The following is a 16071-nucleotide window of genomic DNA, read 5'->3' as shown; positions in this document are numbered from 1 at the left end:
CCTGGGTCCGCCTGAGTCTTGCAGTCGGTGAAAAGCAACTGCGCTGCCTGCGTCTCAAACATGCAACCGCCTTGATCTCGTGAGGTTATCGTTGCCCACGTGTGCATGACGTCAGAGCAAGTCGGGATCAAGTCGGACACAAATCTAACCGGCATGCATTGGGCGGCGATCGCCGGTGATCGATTCTGCGCAGACCTGGCTCATCTCCAACGAGCCCATTGTCTCCTCTGTCTTGTGTATTTACGTTCAGTCTTTCCTTTACTCCTGTGCGAGATCGTCGGTTTTCCTAGTGTGCAGCCTTCGAGCGTTTTTCCCTGTTTCCTGTATTCCTGAGTTCCTGTTTCCCTTGGATTTTTGACTATTGCCTGTTTTTGGATTGCCTTTTGCCTGTCGTTTCTTGGACACTGTTGCCTAAAAGTTTTATTAGCGTGCTAATAAAACCATTGAACTTTACTCACCTGAGTCCTGCATTTTGTCATGGTTTTGAGTTTCTGTTGTTAGTGTTTCCTGTTTTATTTTGAAGTCTCTGTTTTTCTTGCTTGTCTTGTCTTGTTTTACTTCCTGCCTTGTGTTTCCTGCCTGTCTGATTGTCTGCCCAGCCCTAATGTGTTTCACCTGTTCCTGATCACTAGTGTCACCTGTCCCTTGTTTCCTTGTTACCTCTTGTATGTGTCTCTGTGTTTTCTTTGTCTGTTGTCAGATCATTGTGTTCTGTTTTGGAGTATCTGTGTTTGAGTCTACCTGTTTTTTTTGTCTCATTGTTCCTGGTTCCTGTGATTCCTGTTTTTGACTTTGACTACATTGTCAAAAAGTGGGTATGCGCTATATGCGGCGCATAGAGGCGCAGCACCATGTGGGGGCGCCAAAGCGATGGTAAAAAAATTAAAAATAAAAAGTAATTATTTTTTTGGTATTTTCTATATGTGGCTGCTGTGTCTAAATCATTTCTGCATTTCCTCAATGTTATTATATAACATTTTAGAGGACTAACATACGGTGGCCGACAGGGGCAAACGCCCTGCAACTTAAGAAAACACATGCAAATAGACAAAACACAAGCAAATTAAGAAAACAACTTCATTAATTTGAATATATTTAAAATACAAAATGTGAATGTAATTTCAACAGCAGCACAACCTTACTGCATAATAGTTGTCTTATCTGATGCCATCACTAGGCTGATTTAAGAATTGAATTTAGGCTGCTATATTTAACAGTGAGTTCATTTCATTCAGGTGTGAGGATGGTGGATCAGGAAAGACAGGGGAAGGCAACAGGTAGGTCTAACATTAGGTGGAAGTGTAGGGGGAGCCACTTGATACCAACAGATTCATTTCTTAATATTATTAATATGGAAAAACTAATGAAAAATCTATTACATAATGTTTGTTTGACAATATGTATTAGTGGAGAAGAACACAGGCAAGGAGTGAATGAGACAGACATGAGGTCAGCATGGCATCAAGTAGAGATGAGACCAGTGATGACATCAGGTAGGAGTTCTATTAGTTAGACCACACAAAACTAAATGTCCAGTATGGTTTGAAGTTCTGTTGACCAACCACTGTGTCCTTTTTGGGGGAAGAAATAGTGCAGACAGAGATGGAAAGCCACTCACCACTCAAATCACATCAACCAGGGGTGATGATTAGGTTTCCAATTGTCACAATTTGGCAGTTGCTAACCGGGCGACCGTTAACGTCGCTGAAAGACTTTGAAAGATAAACCTTTATTATTTAAAGCCCCTACATGATGATGTCCTGCACACCTTTTTGGGTAGCTGCGCCCCTGCTCCTTTTGTTCGTATATGTTTTTGTTGGTGATTAAATCTTCAAGCTCACCACTGCCTGGCTGTCTCTTGCTTTTGGGTCCTCCAATTCTCTGAGCCATGACACATTTGTGGGTCCATTTCCTGGTGTGTGTGATAACTGTATGACTTTTTAGATTTTTTGACATACTAACCTTTGACTTTTTCGGCATACTGGACCATGACTTCTTGACTTTTATTGACATATGTATTATAATATGACGTTTTTGGGACTTTTTTGACATACTATACTATAATTTTATTTTGCTATGACTTTTTATGATTTTTATGACATACTATGATGTTTTTATGATTTTTTTATGACATACTATACTATGACTTTTATCAACATACTATACTGTGACTTACTATTACTTTGTTGAAAAACAGTCTGCATGGAGTGCTACTCAGGTGTGTAGAGTGTCCCTCTGGTGCTTCTCAGTTTGGGGATCCTACTAGTTTAAAATGGTTGAAGGAAACTGAGGCACTAAAGAGGATGAAGTTCAAAAAGCCTTTCATTTATTTTTGGCATGACAAAACATGCCTACGCGTTTCAGCCATTAAGACCTTCATCAGGTCAAGTACAAAATGGTCGCCTTTAGGCTGTCTCTTATAACTCATTGGAAAGTGATCACATGGTCAATATGCATAGGTAAGAAGACACATGATTAGTGTAAACAAGGGCACATTCAATCTCAAAGTGGTGTGTACCGTTTTGCTACAGTTTCCTGGTTGAATGACATGTTTCCTCGGAACGGTGTGAAGTGGTGTGCAACGGCTTTGAGATATGTTTTCTAGTGGTGGGCGGATCGATCCAAATATCGATAACGATACCAATGTTGGTGTTGATATTGATCACTACCAGTGTAATAAGATCAATACTTTAGTTTTAGTTTCTCTCCAGCATGCTTTGCTGCGGTTTCATCAAAGAGGCGACCTGGCTGTCTGTGTCTGCAAGTGGCGCTGCTTTCAAGTGCCGCTCCTGTCATTGCGTGGAGCAGGCACACTTTGTTCCTCCTCCCCCCTCTTCTGATTTGATGTTGTACCGTGACATGACTCAGCAGCGGCAGGCAGACAAGCAAGCAAGCAGCCAGGCCTGGGGGCGGCCAGCAGCGCACACACACACAAGCAGTACAGAGATGGAGCAGAAGAATGGCAGAGAAGAGGAGCGCCGTGTGGCTAGAGTTTCAGGCCGAAAATGAAATGACGGCAAGCTGTATAATTTGTAAAAAAAAAGATACAGTGGTAACAACAAATTTATACAAGCACAAGTCCTGCTACATCCTGCTACGCCCTGCTACACCATGAACTACTACAACTACTATTTCTAGTCATAGTTCCATTATATTTATTGTGACTATTATTGCCACTGTTCATCACACCCCCAACCGGCACCGTCAGACACCGCCTACCAAGAGCCTGGGTCTGTCCAAGGTTTTTCCCTAAAAGGAAGTTTTTCCTCGCCACTGTCACACTAAATGCTTGCTCTTGGGGGAAATACTGGAATTGTTGGGTCTTTGTAAATTATAGAGTGTGATCTAGACCTACTCTATCTGTGTCTTGAGATAACTCTTGTTATGATTTGATACTATAAATACAATTGAATTGAATTGAATGAAAATTCTGTCCTGGGTTTTAACTTATTAATAATCAAAAGTTAAAATCACAAAAACACTTAAAGGTCATGAAAATTCATTCAGATTTAGCAATTCGATGATGCATCCACCTTAATTACTAAAAAGTACTGGTATCGTATCGGTATTGGCGATTGGCCCTGCATTTACTTGGTATTGGATCGATTTCAAATATTGCAGTATCGCCCACCACTAATGTTTTCTCTCATTTGGTGGGTGTGTCTCTCGTTTATTGGCTGTGTCACAGGTGATACCCAATCAGCAGAGACATGTCTGTAAACTTGTGGTAATAAAAGGCAGAGCATTTGCACACACAACAGGGTGTTCAAGTCACATGACAGCCCACGTTAAGCAGAGGAAATCTAACATCAAAAGTCCAACACAATATAAGGACAAAATAGCAATAAATAAGCAGTATATTTAGGCAAAGCAGCCTATCCCATCATTCATCAGGGCAAATACAAAATGGTTACGCTTGGGCGCAGGGCTTAATTTGAGCCGGAACACGTTCCGGCACCTCCGACGTTGGATCCGGAACTTTTTTATTGGATCCGGCACCTCCTGTGTCACTATGAAAAATGAATCGCCTAAATGAAAAAAATAAATTACTGTTTGTGTAGTGTTCAATGTTGTTATCTGTCTTGTTAGTCTTTATTCCCCATTGAAGTTCCACAAAAATCTTGTGTTTGCATTTTTGATGCATTTTGAGGTGAATTTTCAGGGTAAGATGGAGGGGGGAGAGGGACGGAGGGAGGGGAGGCACTTCAACAGCGTAGCGCTGCACTTGAAGTGACACAAGCGCTTGTGCTAGTTGAGATTACTGTTATAGCCTCATTTCACTCAGGGGAAAAATGTCAAAAAGACAACAAAGTTTGCTTAACTTCTTCAAATACGCTGGCCAGTCGGATCCTAAAGAAGCAAAAACCATTTCTGCTGATCAAGAATGTGGAGACCACGGTGGGTTTTTTGGTTAATTTAATAGTCCGATGGATAATTGCTGCTTGTGAAAATGATTGTTGCAGTGTATTTTTTTTTTTTTCATTTTGCACCGATGCAGTGCATGTTCTGAAATAAAAATAAACATTGCCATGATGTACACACAGCGTTGTTTAGGTTTTGTTAGTCAGAGAAGCTACGTAGGCAGTGTAATTTTGCTCCGGGACCTCCCACTTTACAAATTAAGCACTGCTTGGGCATTCTTCCTCACCTGTTGGCAAGTAGTCAGATGATCAGCATGGATAAGTAGGTAGTTACATGATTAGTGTCACATGACAGATCATGTGTTTTCGAAAAACTATGACTTTTTTCGACATACTATACTATGACTTTATTATCAATTTTTTCGACATACTATACTATGACTAATTTCGACATACAATACTATGACTTATTTCGACATACTATACTATGACTTTTTTATCACTGTTTTCGACATACTATGACTTTTTCGACATACTATACTATTACTTTTTAATAACTTTTTTCGACATACTATACTGTGACTTTTTATCACTTTTTTCGACATACTATGACTTTTTTCGACATACTATGACTTTTTTATCACTTTTTTCGACATACTATACTATGACTTTTTTATCACTTTTTTCGACATACTATACTAAGACTTTTTTCGACATACTATATTATGACTTTTTTCGACTTACTATACTGACTTTTATATCACTTTTTTTGACACACTATACTATGACTTTTTTGTCAGTTTTTTTGACATACTATACTATGACTTTTTTGTCAGTTTTTTTGACATACTATACTATGACTTTTTTGTCAGTTTTTTTGACATACTATACTATGACTTTTTTTATCACTTTTTTCGACACACTATACTATGAACTTTTTTATAACTGTTTTAGACGTAATATACTATGACTAATTTTGACATACTACACTATGACTTATTTCGACATACTATACTATGACTTTTTTTATCACTTTTTTCGACACACTATACTATGAACTTTTTTATCACTGTTTTTGACATACTATGACTTTTTTCGACATACTATAATATTATTTTTTTTATAATTTTTTTCGACATACTATACTGTGACTTTTTATCACTTTTTTCGAAATACTATGACTTTTTTCAACATACTATACTATGACTTTTTTATCACTTTTTTCGACAAACTATACAATGACTTTTTTGACATACTATTCTATGACTTTTTAATCCCTTTTTACGACATACTATTCTATGACTTTTTATTACTTTTTTTTGACATACTATACTATGACTTTTTTCAACATACTATACTATTACTTTTTTATCACTTTTTTCGACATACTATACTGTGACTTTTTATCACTGTTTTCGAAATACTATGACTTTTTTCGACATACTATACTCTGACTTTTTATCACTTTTTTCGAAATACTATGTCTTATTTCGACATACTATACTCTGACTTTTTTATCAATTTTTTAAACATACTATACTATGACGTTTTTACCACTTTTTTCGACATATTATATACTATGACTTTTTTATATCTTTTTTCGAAATACTATACTATGGCTTTTTCGACATACTGTACTATGACTTTTTTATCACTTTTTCGACACACTATACTATGACCTTTTTCTACATACTATTATGACTTTCTTATCAATTTTTTAAACTTAATATACTATGACGTTTTTACCACTTTTTTCGATATATTATATACTATGACATTTTCATACCTTTTTTCGACATACTTTACTATGACTTTTTCGACATACTATAACAATGACCTTTTTCTACATACTATACTGTGACTTTTTTATGACTTTTTTCGACATACTATACAATGACTTTTTGTCAGTTTTTTTCGACATACTATACTATGACTTTTTTATCAGTTCTTTCTACACACTATACTATAACTTTTTTATGACTTCTTTCGACATACTATACTATGACTGTTTTATCACTTTTTCGACATACTATATTATGACGTATTTTTACATACTATACTATGACTTATTCCGACATACTATACTATGACTTTATTATCAGTGTTTTAGACATTCTATACTATGACTTTTTTATCATTTTTATCGACATACTATACTATGACCTTTTTCTACATACTATATTATGACTTTTTTTATCACTTTTTTGACATACTATACTATGACTTTTATATCACTTTTTTCGACATACTATACAATGACTTTTTTGACATACTGTTCTATGATTTTTTAATCCCTTTTTATGACGTACTATTCTATGACTTTTTATTACTTTTTTCCACATACTATACTATGACTTATTTCGACATACTATACTATGACTTTTTCATCACTTTTTTCAACATACTATTACCATGACATTTTTTATCACATTTTCGACATACTATACTATGACTTTTTTATCACTTTTTTCGACATACTATACAATGACTTTTTTGACATACTATTCTATGACTTTTTATCACTTTTTTCGATATACTATGAATTTTTTCGACATACTATGACTTTTTTATCACTTTTTTCGACATACTATACTATGACTTTTTTATCACTTTTTTCGACATACTATACTAAGACTTTTTTAGACATGCTATATTATGTCTTTTTTCGACTTACTATACTGACTTTTATATCACTTTTTTCGACATACTATACTATGACATTTTTGTCAGTTTTTTTGACATACTATACTATGAACTTTTTTATCACTATTTTAGACATACTATACTATGACTTTTTTATCCCTTTTTTGACATACTATACTATGACTAATTTCGACATACTGTACTATGACTTTTTTATCACTGTTTTCGACATACTATGACTTTTTTCGACATACTATAATATTACTTTTTTATCACTTTTTTGATATATTATACTCTGACTTTTTTTTATCACTTTTTTCGACATACTATACAATGACTTTTTTGACATACTATTCTATGACTTTTTAATCCCTTTTTTCGATATACTATGACTTTTTTCGACATACTATGACTTTTTTATCACTTTTTTCGACATACTATGCTAAGACTTTTTTCGACATACTATATTATGACTTTTTTCGACTTACTATACTGACTTTTATATCACTTTTTTCGACATATTATACTATGACTTTTTTGTCAGTTTTTTTGACATACTATACTATGACTTTTTTTTATCAGTTTTTTCGACAAACTATACTATGAACTTTTTTATCACTGTTTTCGAAATACTATGACTTTTTTCGACATACAATTCTATGACTTTTTATTACTTTTTTCGACATACTATACTATGTCTTATTTCGACATACTATACTCTGACTTTTTTATCAATTTTTTAAACATACTATACTATGATGTTTTTACCACTTTTATCGACATATTATATACTATGACTTTTTTTATATCTTTTTTCGAAATACTATACTATGACTTTTTCAACATACTGTACTATGACTTTTTTATCACTTTTTCGACACACTATACTATGACCTTTTTCTACATACTATTATGACTTTCTTATCAATTTTTTAAACTTACTATACTATGACGTTTTTACCACTTTTTTCGATATATTATATACTATGACATTTTCATACCTTTTTTCGACATACTATACTATGACTTTTTTATGACTTTTTTTCGACATACTATACAATGACTTTTTGTCAGTTTTTTTCGACATACTATACTATGACTTTTTTATGACTTCTTTCGACATACTATACTATGACTGTTTTATCACTTTTTTTCGACATACCATATTGTGGCTTTTTATCACTTTTTTCGACATACTATATTATGACGTATTTTGACATACTATACTTTGACTTATTCATCACTTTTTTCGATGTACTATACTATGACTTTATCCTCACATTTTTTGAAATACTATACTATACTATACTTATTCCGACATACTTTTTTCTCACTTTTCCTGACATACTATTCTATGACTTTTTATTACTTTTTTCAACATAATATTCTATGACTTATTTCGACATACTATACTATGGCTTTTATATCACTTTTTTCGACATACTATACTATGACTTTTTTATCACTTTTTTCGACATACTATATAATGACTTATTTTGACATACTATACTGTGACTTTTTCATCACTTTTTTCGATGTACTATACTATGACTTTATCCTCACATTTTTTGAAATACTATACTATGACTTTTTTATCTCTTTTTTCGACATACTATACTATGACTTTTATTGACCTACTATATTATGACTTTTTTCATCACTTTCTTCGACCTACCATACTATGACTTTTTTCGACACACTATACTATTACTTTTTTATCACTTTTTTCAACATACTCTAGTATGACTTTTTTGGTCATACTATAATGACTTTTTTATCACTTTTTTTCGACATACTATACTTTGACTTTTTTATGACATTTTTCGATATACTATACTATGACTAATTTCGACATAATATACTATGACTTTTTTAATCATTGTTTTCGACATACTATGACTTTTTTCGACATTCTATACTATGAATTATTTCAACATACTATACCATGACTTTATTATCACTTTTGTCAACATACTATACGATGACTTTTTTATAATATTTTTCGACATACTATACTATGGCTTTTTTATCAATTTTTTAAACATACTATACCATGACGTTTTTACCACTTTTTTTCCACTTACTATACTATAACCTTTTTCTATTCTTTTTCTACTTTTTTATGACTTTGTTCGACATACTATACTATGACTTTTATATCACTTTTTTCGACATTCTATGCTATGACTTTTTTGTCCCTTTTTTCGACATACTATTCTATGTCTTTTTATTACTTATTTCAACATGCTATACTCTGACTTTTTTATAAATTTTTTAAACATACTATACTATGACGTTTTTGCCACTTTTTTCGACATATTATATACTATGACTTTTTCATACCTTTTTTCGACATACTATACTATGACTTTTTCGACATACTATACTATGACCTTTTGCTACATACTATACTATGACTTTTTTCGACATAGTATTCTATGAATTTTATATCACTTTTTTCGACATACTATACAATTACTTTTTGTCAGATTTTTTCGACATACTATACTGTGACTTTTTTATCACTTCTTTCTACACACTATACTATGACTTTTTTATGACTTCTTTCGACATACAATACTATGACTTTTTTATCACTTTTTTTGACATACTATACTGTGGCTTTTTATCACTTTATTCGATATATTAGACTATGACTTTTTATCACTTTTTTCGACATACCATACTATGACTTTTTTCGACACACTGTACTATGACTTTTTTTATCACTTTTTTCAACATTCTATACTGTGACTTTTATTTAATCACTTCAACATTCTATACTGTGACTGTTTTATCTCTTTTTTCGACATACTATACTATGACTTTTATTGACCTACTATATTATGACTTTTTTCATCACTTTCTTCGACCTACCATACTATGACTTTTTTCGACACACTATACTATTACTTTTTTATCACTTTTTTCAACATACTCTAGTATGACTTTTTTGGTCATACTATAATGACTTTTTTATCACTTTTTTTCGACATACTATACTTTGACTTTTTTATGACATTTTTCGATATACTATACTATGACTAATTTCGACATAATATACTATGACTTTTTTAATCATTGTTTTCGACATACTATGACTTTTTTCGACATTCTATACTATGAATTATTTCAACATACTATACCATGACTTTATTATCACTTTTGTCAACATACTATACGATGACTTTTTTATAATATTTTTTGACATACTATACTATGGCTTTTTTATCAATTTTTTAAACATACTATACCATGACGTTTTTACCACTTTTTTTCCACTTACTATACTATAACCTTTTTCTATTCTTTTTCTACTTTTTTATGACTTTGTTCGACATACTATACTATGACTTTTATATCACTTTTTTCGACATTCTATGCTATGACTTTTTTGTCCCTTTTTTCGACATACTATTCTATGTCTTTTTATTACTTATTTCAACATGCTATACTCTGACTTTTTTATAAATTTTTTAAACATACTATACTATGACGTTTTTGCCACTTTTTTTCGACATATTATATACTATGACTTTTTCATACCTTTTTTCGACATACTATACTATGACTTTTTCGACATACTATACTATGACCTTTTGCTACATACTATACTATGACTTTTTTCGACATAGTATTCTATGAATTTTATATCACTTTTTTCGACATACTATACAATTACTTTTTGTCAGTTTTTTTCGACATACTATACTGTGACTTTTTTATCACTTCTTTCTACACACTATACTATGACTTTTTTATGACTTCTTTCGACATACAATACTATGACTTTTTTATCACTTTTTTTGACATACTATACTGTGGCTTTTTATCACTTTATTCGATATATTAGACTATGACTTTTTATCACTTTTTTCGACATACCATACTATGACTTTTTTCGACACACTGTACTATGACTTTTTTTATCACTTTTTTCAACATTCTATACTGTGACTGTTTTATCACTTTTTTCGATGTACTATACTATGACTTATTTCGACATACTATACTATGACTTTTTCATCACTTTTTTCAACATACTATACTATGACTTTTATTGACCTACTATACTATGACTATTTTATCACTTTTTTCGACATACTATACTATGACTTTTTTAATCACTGTTTTCGACATACTATGACTTTTTTCGATATTCTATACTATGAATTATTTCAACATACTATACCATGACTTTATTATCACTTTTGTCAACATACTATACCATGACTTTTTTATAATATTTTTCGACATACTATACTATGGCTTTTTTATCAATTTTTTAAACATACTATACCATGACGTTTTTACCACTTTTTTCGACATACTATACTATGACCTTTTTCTACATACCATACTATGACTTTTTTATGACTTCTTTCAACATACAATACTGTGACTTTTATATCACTTTTTTCGACATTCTATGCTATGACTTTTTTTTCCCTTTTTTTGACATACTATTCTATGACTTTTTATTACTTTTTTCGACATACTATACTATGTCTTATTTCGACATACTATACTATGACTTTTTCTATCAATTCTTTAAACATATGACGTTTTTACCACTTTTTTTGACATATTATATACTATGACTTTTTCATACCTTTTTTTCGACATACTATACTATGACTTTTTTATCACTTTCTTCAACATAATATACTATGACTTTTTCGACATTCTATACTATGAATTATTTCAACATACTATACCATGACCTTATTATCACTTTTGTCAACATACTATACGATGACTTTTTTATAATATTTTTCGACATACTATACTATGGCTTTTTTATCAATTTTTTAAACATACTATACCATGACTTCTTTATCACTTTTTTCTACATACTATACTATGACTTTTTTATGACTTTGTTCGACATACTATACTATGACTTTTACATCACTTTTTTCGATCTTCTATACTATGACTTTTTTGTCCCTTTTTTCGACATACTATTCTATGACTTTTTATTACTTTTTTCGACATACTATACTATGTCTTATTTCGACATACTATACTATGACTTTTTTATACATTTTTTAAACATACTATACTATGACGTTTTTATCACTTTTTTCGACATATTATATACTATGACTTTTTCATACCTTTTTTCGACATACTATACTATGACTTATTTTGACATACTATACTATGACTTATTCCGACATATTATACTTTGACTTTTTTATCACTTTTTGCGACATACTATACTATGACTTTTTATCACGTTTTTCGACATACTATAATATGACTTTTTTATCATTTTTTTCTACAAACTATACTATTACTTTTTTTATCAATTTTTTCGACATACTATACTATGACATTTTTCGACATACTATACTATGACTTTTTTTCTCTTTTTCGACATACTATACTATGACTTTTTTACATCTTTTTACGACATACTACACTATGACTTTTTTATAACGGTTTACGACATACTATACTATGACTTTTTTATAACATTTTACGACATACTATACCATGACTTTTTAATCACATGTTTCGACATACTATACAATGACTTTTTGGACCTACTATACTATGACTTTTTTACTACTTTGTTCGACATACTGTACTATGACTTCTTTCGACATACTATACTATGACTTTTTTTATCACTTTTTTGACATACTTTACAATTACTTTTTTTTATAATTTTTTTCGACATACTGTACAATGACTTTTTTATCACTTTTTTCGAGATACTATACTGTGACTTTTTTATCACTTTTTTCGACATACTATACTATGACTTTTTATCAATTTTTTCAACATACTATATTATGACTTTTTTATCACTTTTTTCGAGATACTATACTGTGACTTTTTTCTCACTTTTTTCGACATACTATACTATGACTTTTTTATCAATTTTTTCAACATACTATATTATGACTTTTCTTTATCACTTTATTCGGCATACTATAATATGACTTTTTTATCACTTTTTTCGACATACTATACTGTGACTTTTTTATCACTTTTGTTGACATGCTATACTATGACTTTTTATCACTTTTTTCTACATACTACAATATGACTTTTTTATCACCTTTTTCGACATACTATACTATGACTTATTTCGACATACTATACTATGAAGATTTTATTACTTTTTTTCGACATACTATACTATGACTTTTTTTATCACTTTTTTTGAGATACAATACTATGACTTTTTTCGACATGCTATATACTATGACCTGTTTATGACTTTTTTAGAAACAATATATTTTACTATGCCGTTTTTATGATTTTTTGACATACTATACTATGACTTTTTTATGATTTTTTGACATACTATACTATGACTTTTTTATGATTTTTCGACATACTATACTGGGACCTTGTTATGATTTTTTTTTTTACATACTATACTATGACTTTTTTTGACATACTTTATCAATTACTAAACTACTTTATATTGACGTTTTCGACATTCTATACTATGAATTTTTTATGATTTTTTATAGCATACTATACTATGTCTTTTTATGATTTTTTATGGCATACTATACTTTGAGATATAATGATATTTTATGACATACTAACCTGTAACTTTTTCGGCATACTGGACTATGACCTTTTGACTTTTAAGACGTTTTTATTTTGATTCATAAAAAAATACAGAACATACAACTCACAACATGAACACGAGAGAAGAGAAACAGGGAACAGGTAAAAGAGCAAAGATACCAATATGTCCAGGTAAGATGTCTGAGGTTACATACACAGCTATAAAAGAAAATTGTAAAACACTAGCATTACTGTGCACAGTACAGTAAAACTGTGCACTTTCAGAAAGTAATAGAGGTGGAAGCAATGGAAACAGTACATTCATTTGTATTTATAGATGATGCAGGTGCATGGCAAGACAGGACATCCAATGTGATGAAGAAATATATATGTAATACTATGCCTTTTTTATGACTTTTGTTCAACATGCTACACTATGACTTATTTATTTAAATTTAGATAATTTTTTGGGCATTTTAACCTTTAATAGACAGGACAGCTGTAGACAGGAAAGGGGGGAGAGAGAGGGGGAAGACATGCAGCAAATGGCCGCAGATTGGACTTGAACTCTGAGCTACTGCGTCAAGGACTGAGCCTCTGCACATGGGCGCCCGCTCTACCAGGTGAACTACCCAGGCACCCATACTATCCCTTTTTAATTACTTTTTTTGACATACTATACCATGATTTTTTTTTTTTGACACACTATACTATGACTGTTTTATGACTTCTTTTTACGACATACTATACTGTGACATTTTGACTTAATTGGACATACTATGCTATGACTTTTTTATGATTTTTTTCGACCTACTATACTATGACTTTACTTTTTTGACGTACTATACTATGATTTTTTTTCGACATACTATATTATGAATTATTTTACTTTTTTGACATAATATACTAAGGGCCCTATCTTGCATTCGGCTCAGCGCAGCGCAAAGCCCGACGCAAGTGTCTTTTAAGACCGACACAGTTGTCAATTTCCCGTCCAGCGCCCTCGTCGTTTAAATAGCAAATGCGCCCATCTTTGCGCCCATGGGCGTGCTGGTCTTACAGGGAGGTGTGTTCAGGTGAATTCTTGGCATATTGCTATCTTGAGGCAGTGGGAAGTGATCGTGCTATTGACCAACAAAGACCTGGTCTAAAGTCAATAGCAGCATTTCATTATTTTAACAGCAAATTAGTAAAATGCGCCTAGGCTTATGCACAGCGCGTGCACACTATGCTTGTTACACACACACACAGGGAAGCGCAGCAGCACACAAACATGCAAAAGATTACAAATAAAAATATTACGGTGCAAATCCATCATCATAATAGTAATGTGCCAAGGTACAAACGCGCCTGGCTTTTAAAGGGAATGGGAGATGACACTCTGATTGGTTTTTTGCATGTTACGCCCAAAACACACCTGTGAATTAATGAAGACACTAAGTACAACCCTTTTGAACCATGCGCCAGGCGCACGGACCCTTTTTTCCGCCGTCAAACTAGCAAAAGTGGATTTGGACACGCCCTAAACGCACCTGCGCCATGCGCTTCACCCCGTGCGCTTAGATCATTAAAATAGGGCCCTAAGACTTTTTATGAGTTTTTTTTGACATTTGGTACTATTACATTTTTTTTGACATACTCTTTTGTGGGTCTTTTTGAAATAATATACTATGACGTTTTCGTGACTTTTTTCGACATACTATACTGTGACTTTTTTCGACTTTTTTTGACATACTATTCTGTGTGTTTATACCGGGCTTGAGCCCCCCTAAAAAGGGTCAAAAATCGCCAATGTACTATACTATGACTTTTTTCGACATACCACATTATGAATTCTTTTGCTTTTTTTGACATACTATACTATCACTTTTTTCAAAATAATATACTATGACTTTTTTGTGACTTTTTTCGACATACTATACTAACATGTTTTTGTTACGTTTTTTGACATGCTATACTATGACTTTTTTCAACATGATGAACAATAATTATTTTTTTCGTCTTACTATACTATGATTTTTTCAGGACTTTTTTTGAAAGGACAAAGAATCTATCTCTTTGGCACAGAAAAGACGATATATCAGGCTTGGGCTTTGAATTAAGAACACACTCTGCGCCTCTGGTTGCTGCTCTCAGCTCACGAGCTAACATAAGCTAACTGTACTCTACCTGCATCAAACAGCAGACACGTAGAGACATGTATTAGCTAAAGAGCCAGATATCAGTCTACCATTGAGCTGCAGTGTTTTTGACCACCAGAAACACATTCACATTACACAAAATCATTTGTTCCATTGCTGAATAAAAAAAAAGAAAGAGCATCTGTGTTACGTAAATGGACATATTTTATTTCTTATTTGGATACAGATGAACTGAGAAAAAGCTGAACCATGTTAAAACAGCTCCAGTTTTAATGGTTCTACTGGTCCAGGTCCAGAATCTTTGGAGGTTCTTCAGGTTCTGCTGGCTCAAACCCCTGACTGGCATCCTGTAGGAAAGAGAAAAAATGGTCAAACCAGAAACCAACCGC

General features: G+C 32.1%; 1 protein-coding gene and 1 long non-coding RNA gene across 2 annotated transcripts in view; one reads left to right on the top strand and one right to left on the bottom strand.

Moving 5' to 3' along the window:
* Positions 1–1568: 1568 nt before the first annotated feature.
* On the top strand, positions 1569–15872 carry LOC116047799. The gene is made up of 3 exons (XR_004104478.2): positions 1569–1694; positions 14868–14871; positions 15861–15872. It is a non-coding gene; the product is annotated as an uncharacterized LOC116047799 (long non-coding RNA).
* Positions 15873–16071, bottom strand: part of stab1 (stabilin 1) — a 111416-nt gene continuing 111217 nt past the window's right edge. The window contains exon 70 of the mRNA XM_031296783.2: positions 15873–16029. Within this exon, the coding sequence (XP_031152643.1) occupies positions 15961–16029 (69 nt within the window). The 3' untranslated portion in view covers positions 15873–15960. The remainder of the gene's footprint in view (positions 16030–16071) is intronic.

The sequence above is a fragment of the Sander lucioperca genome, chromosome 16, assembly GCF_008315115.2.
Source record: "Sander lucioperca isolate FBNREF2018 chromosome 16, SLUC_FBN_1.2, whole genome shotgun sequence".
Classification (NCBI taxonomy): Eukaryota; Metazoa; Chordata; class Actinopteri; order Perciformes; family Percidae; genus Sander; species Sander lucioperca.
This window is presented reverse-complemented; position numbering and strand designations above follow the sequence as displayed.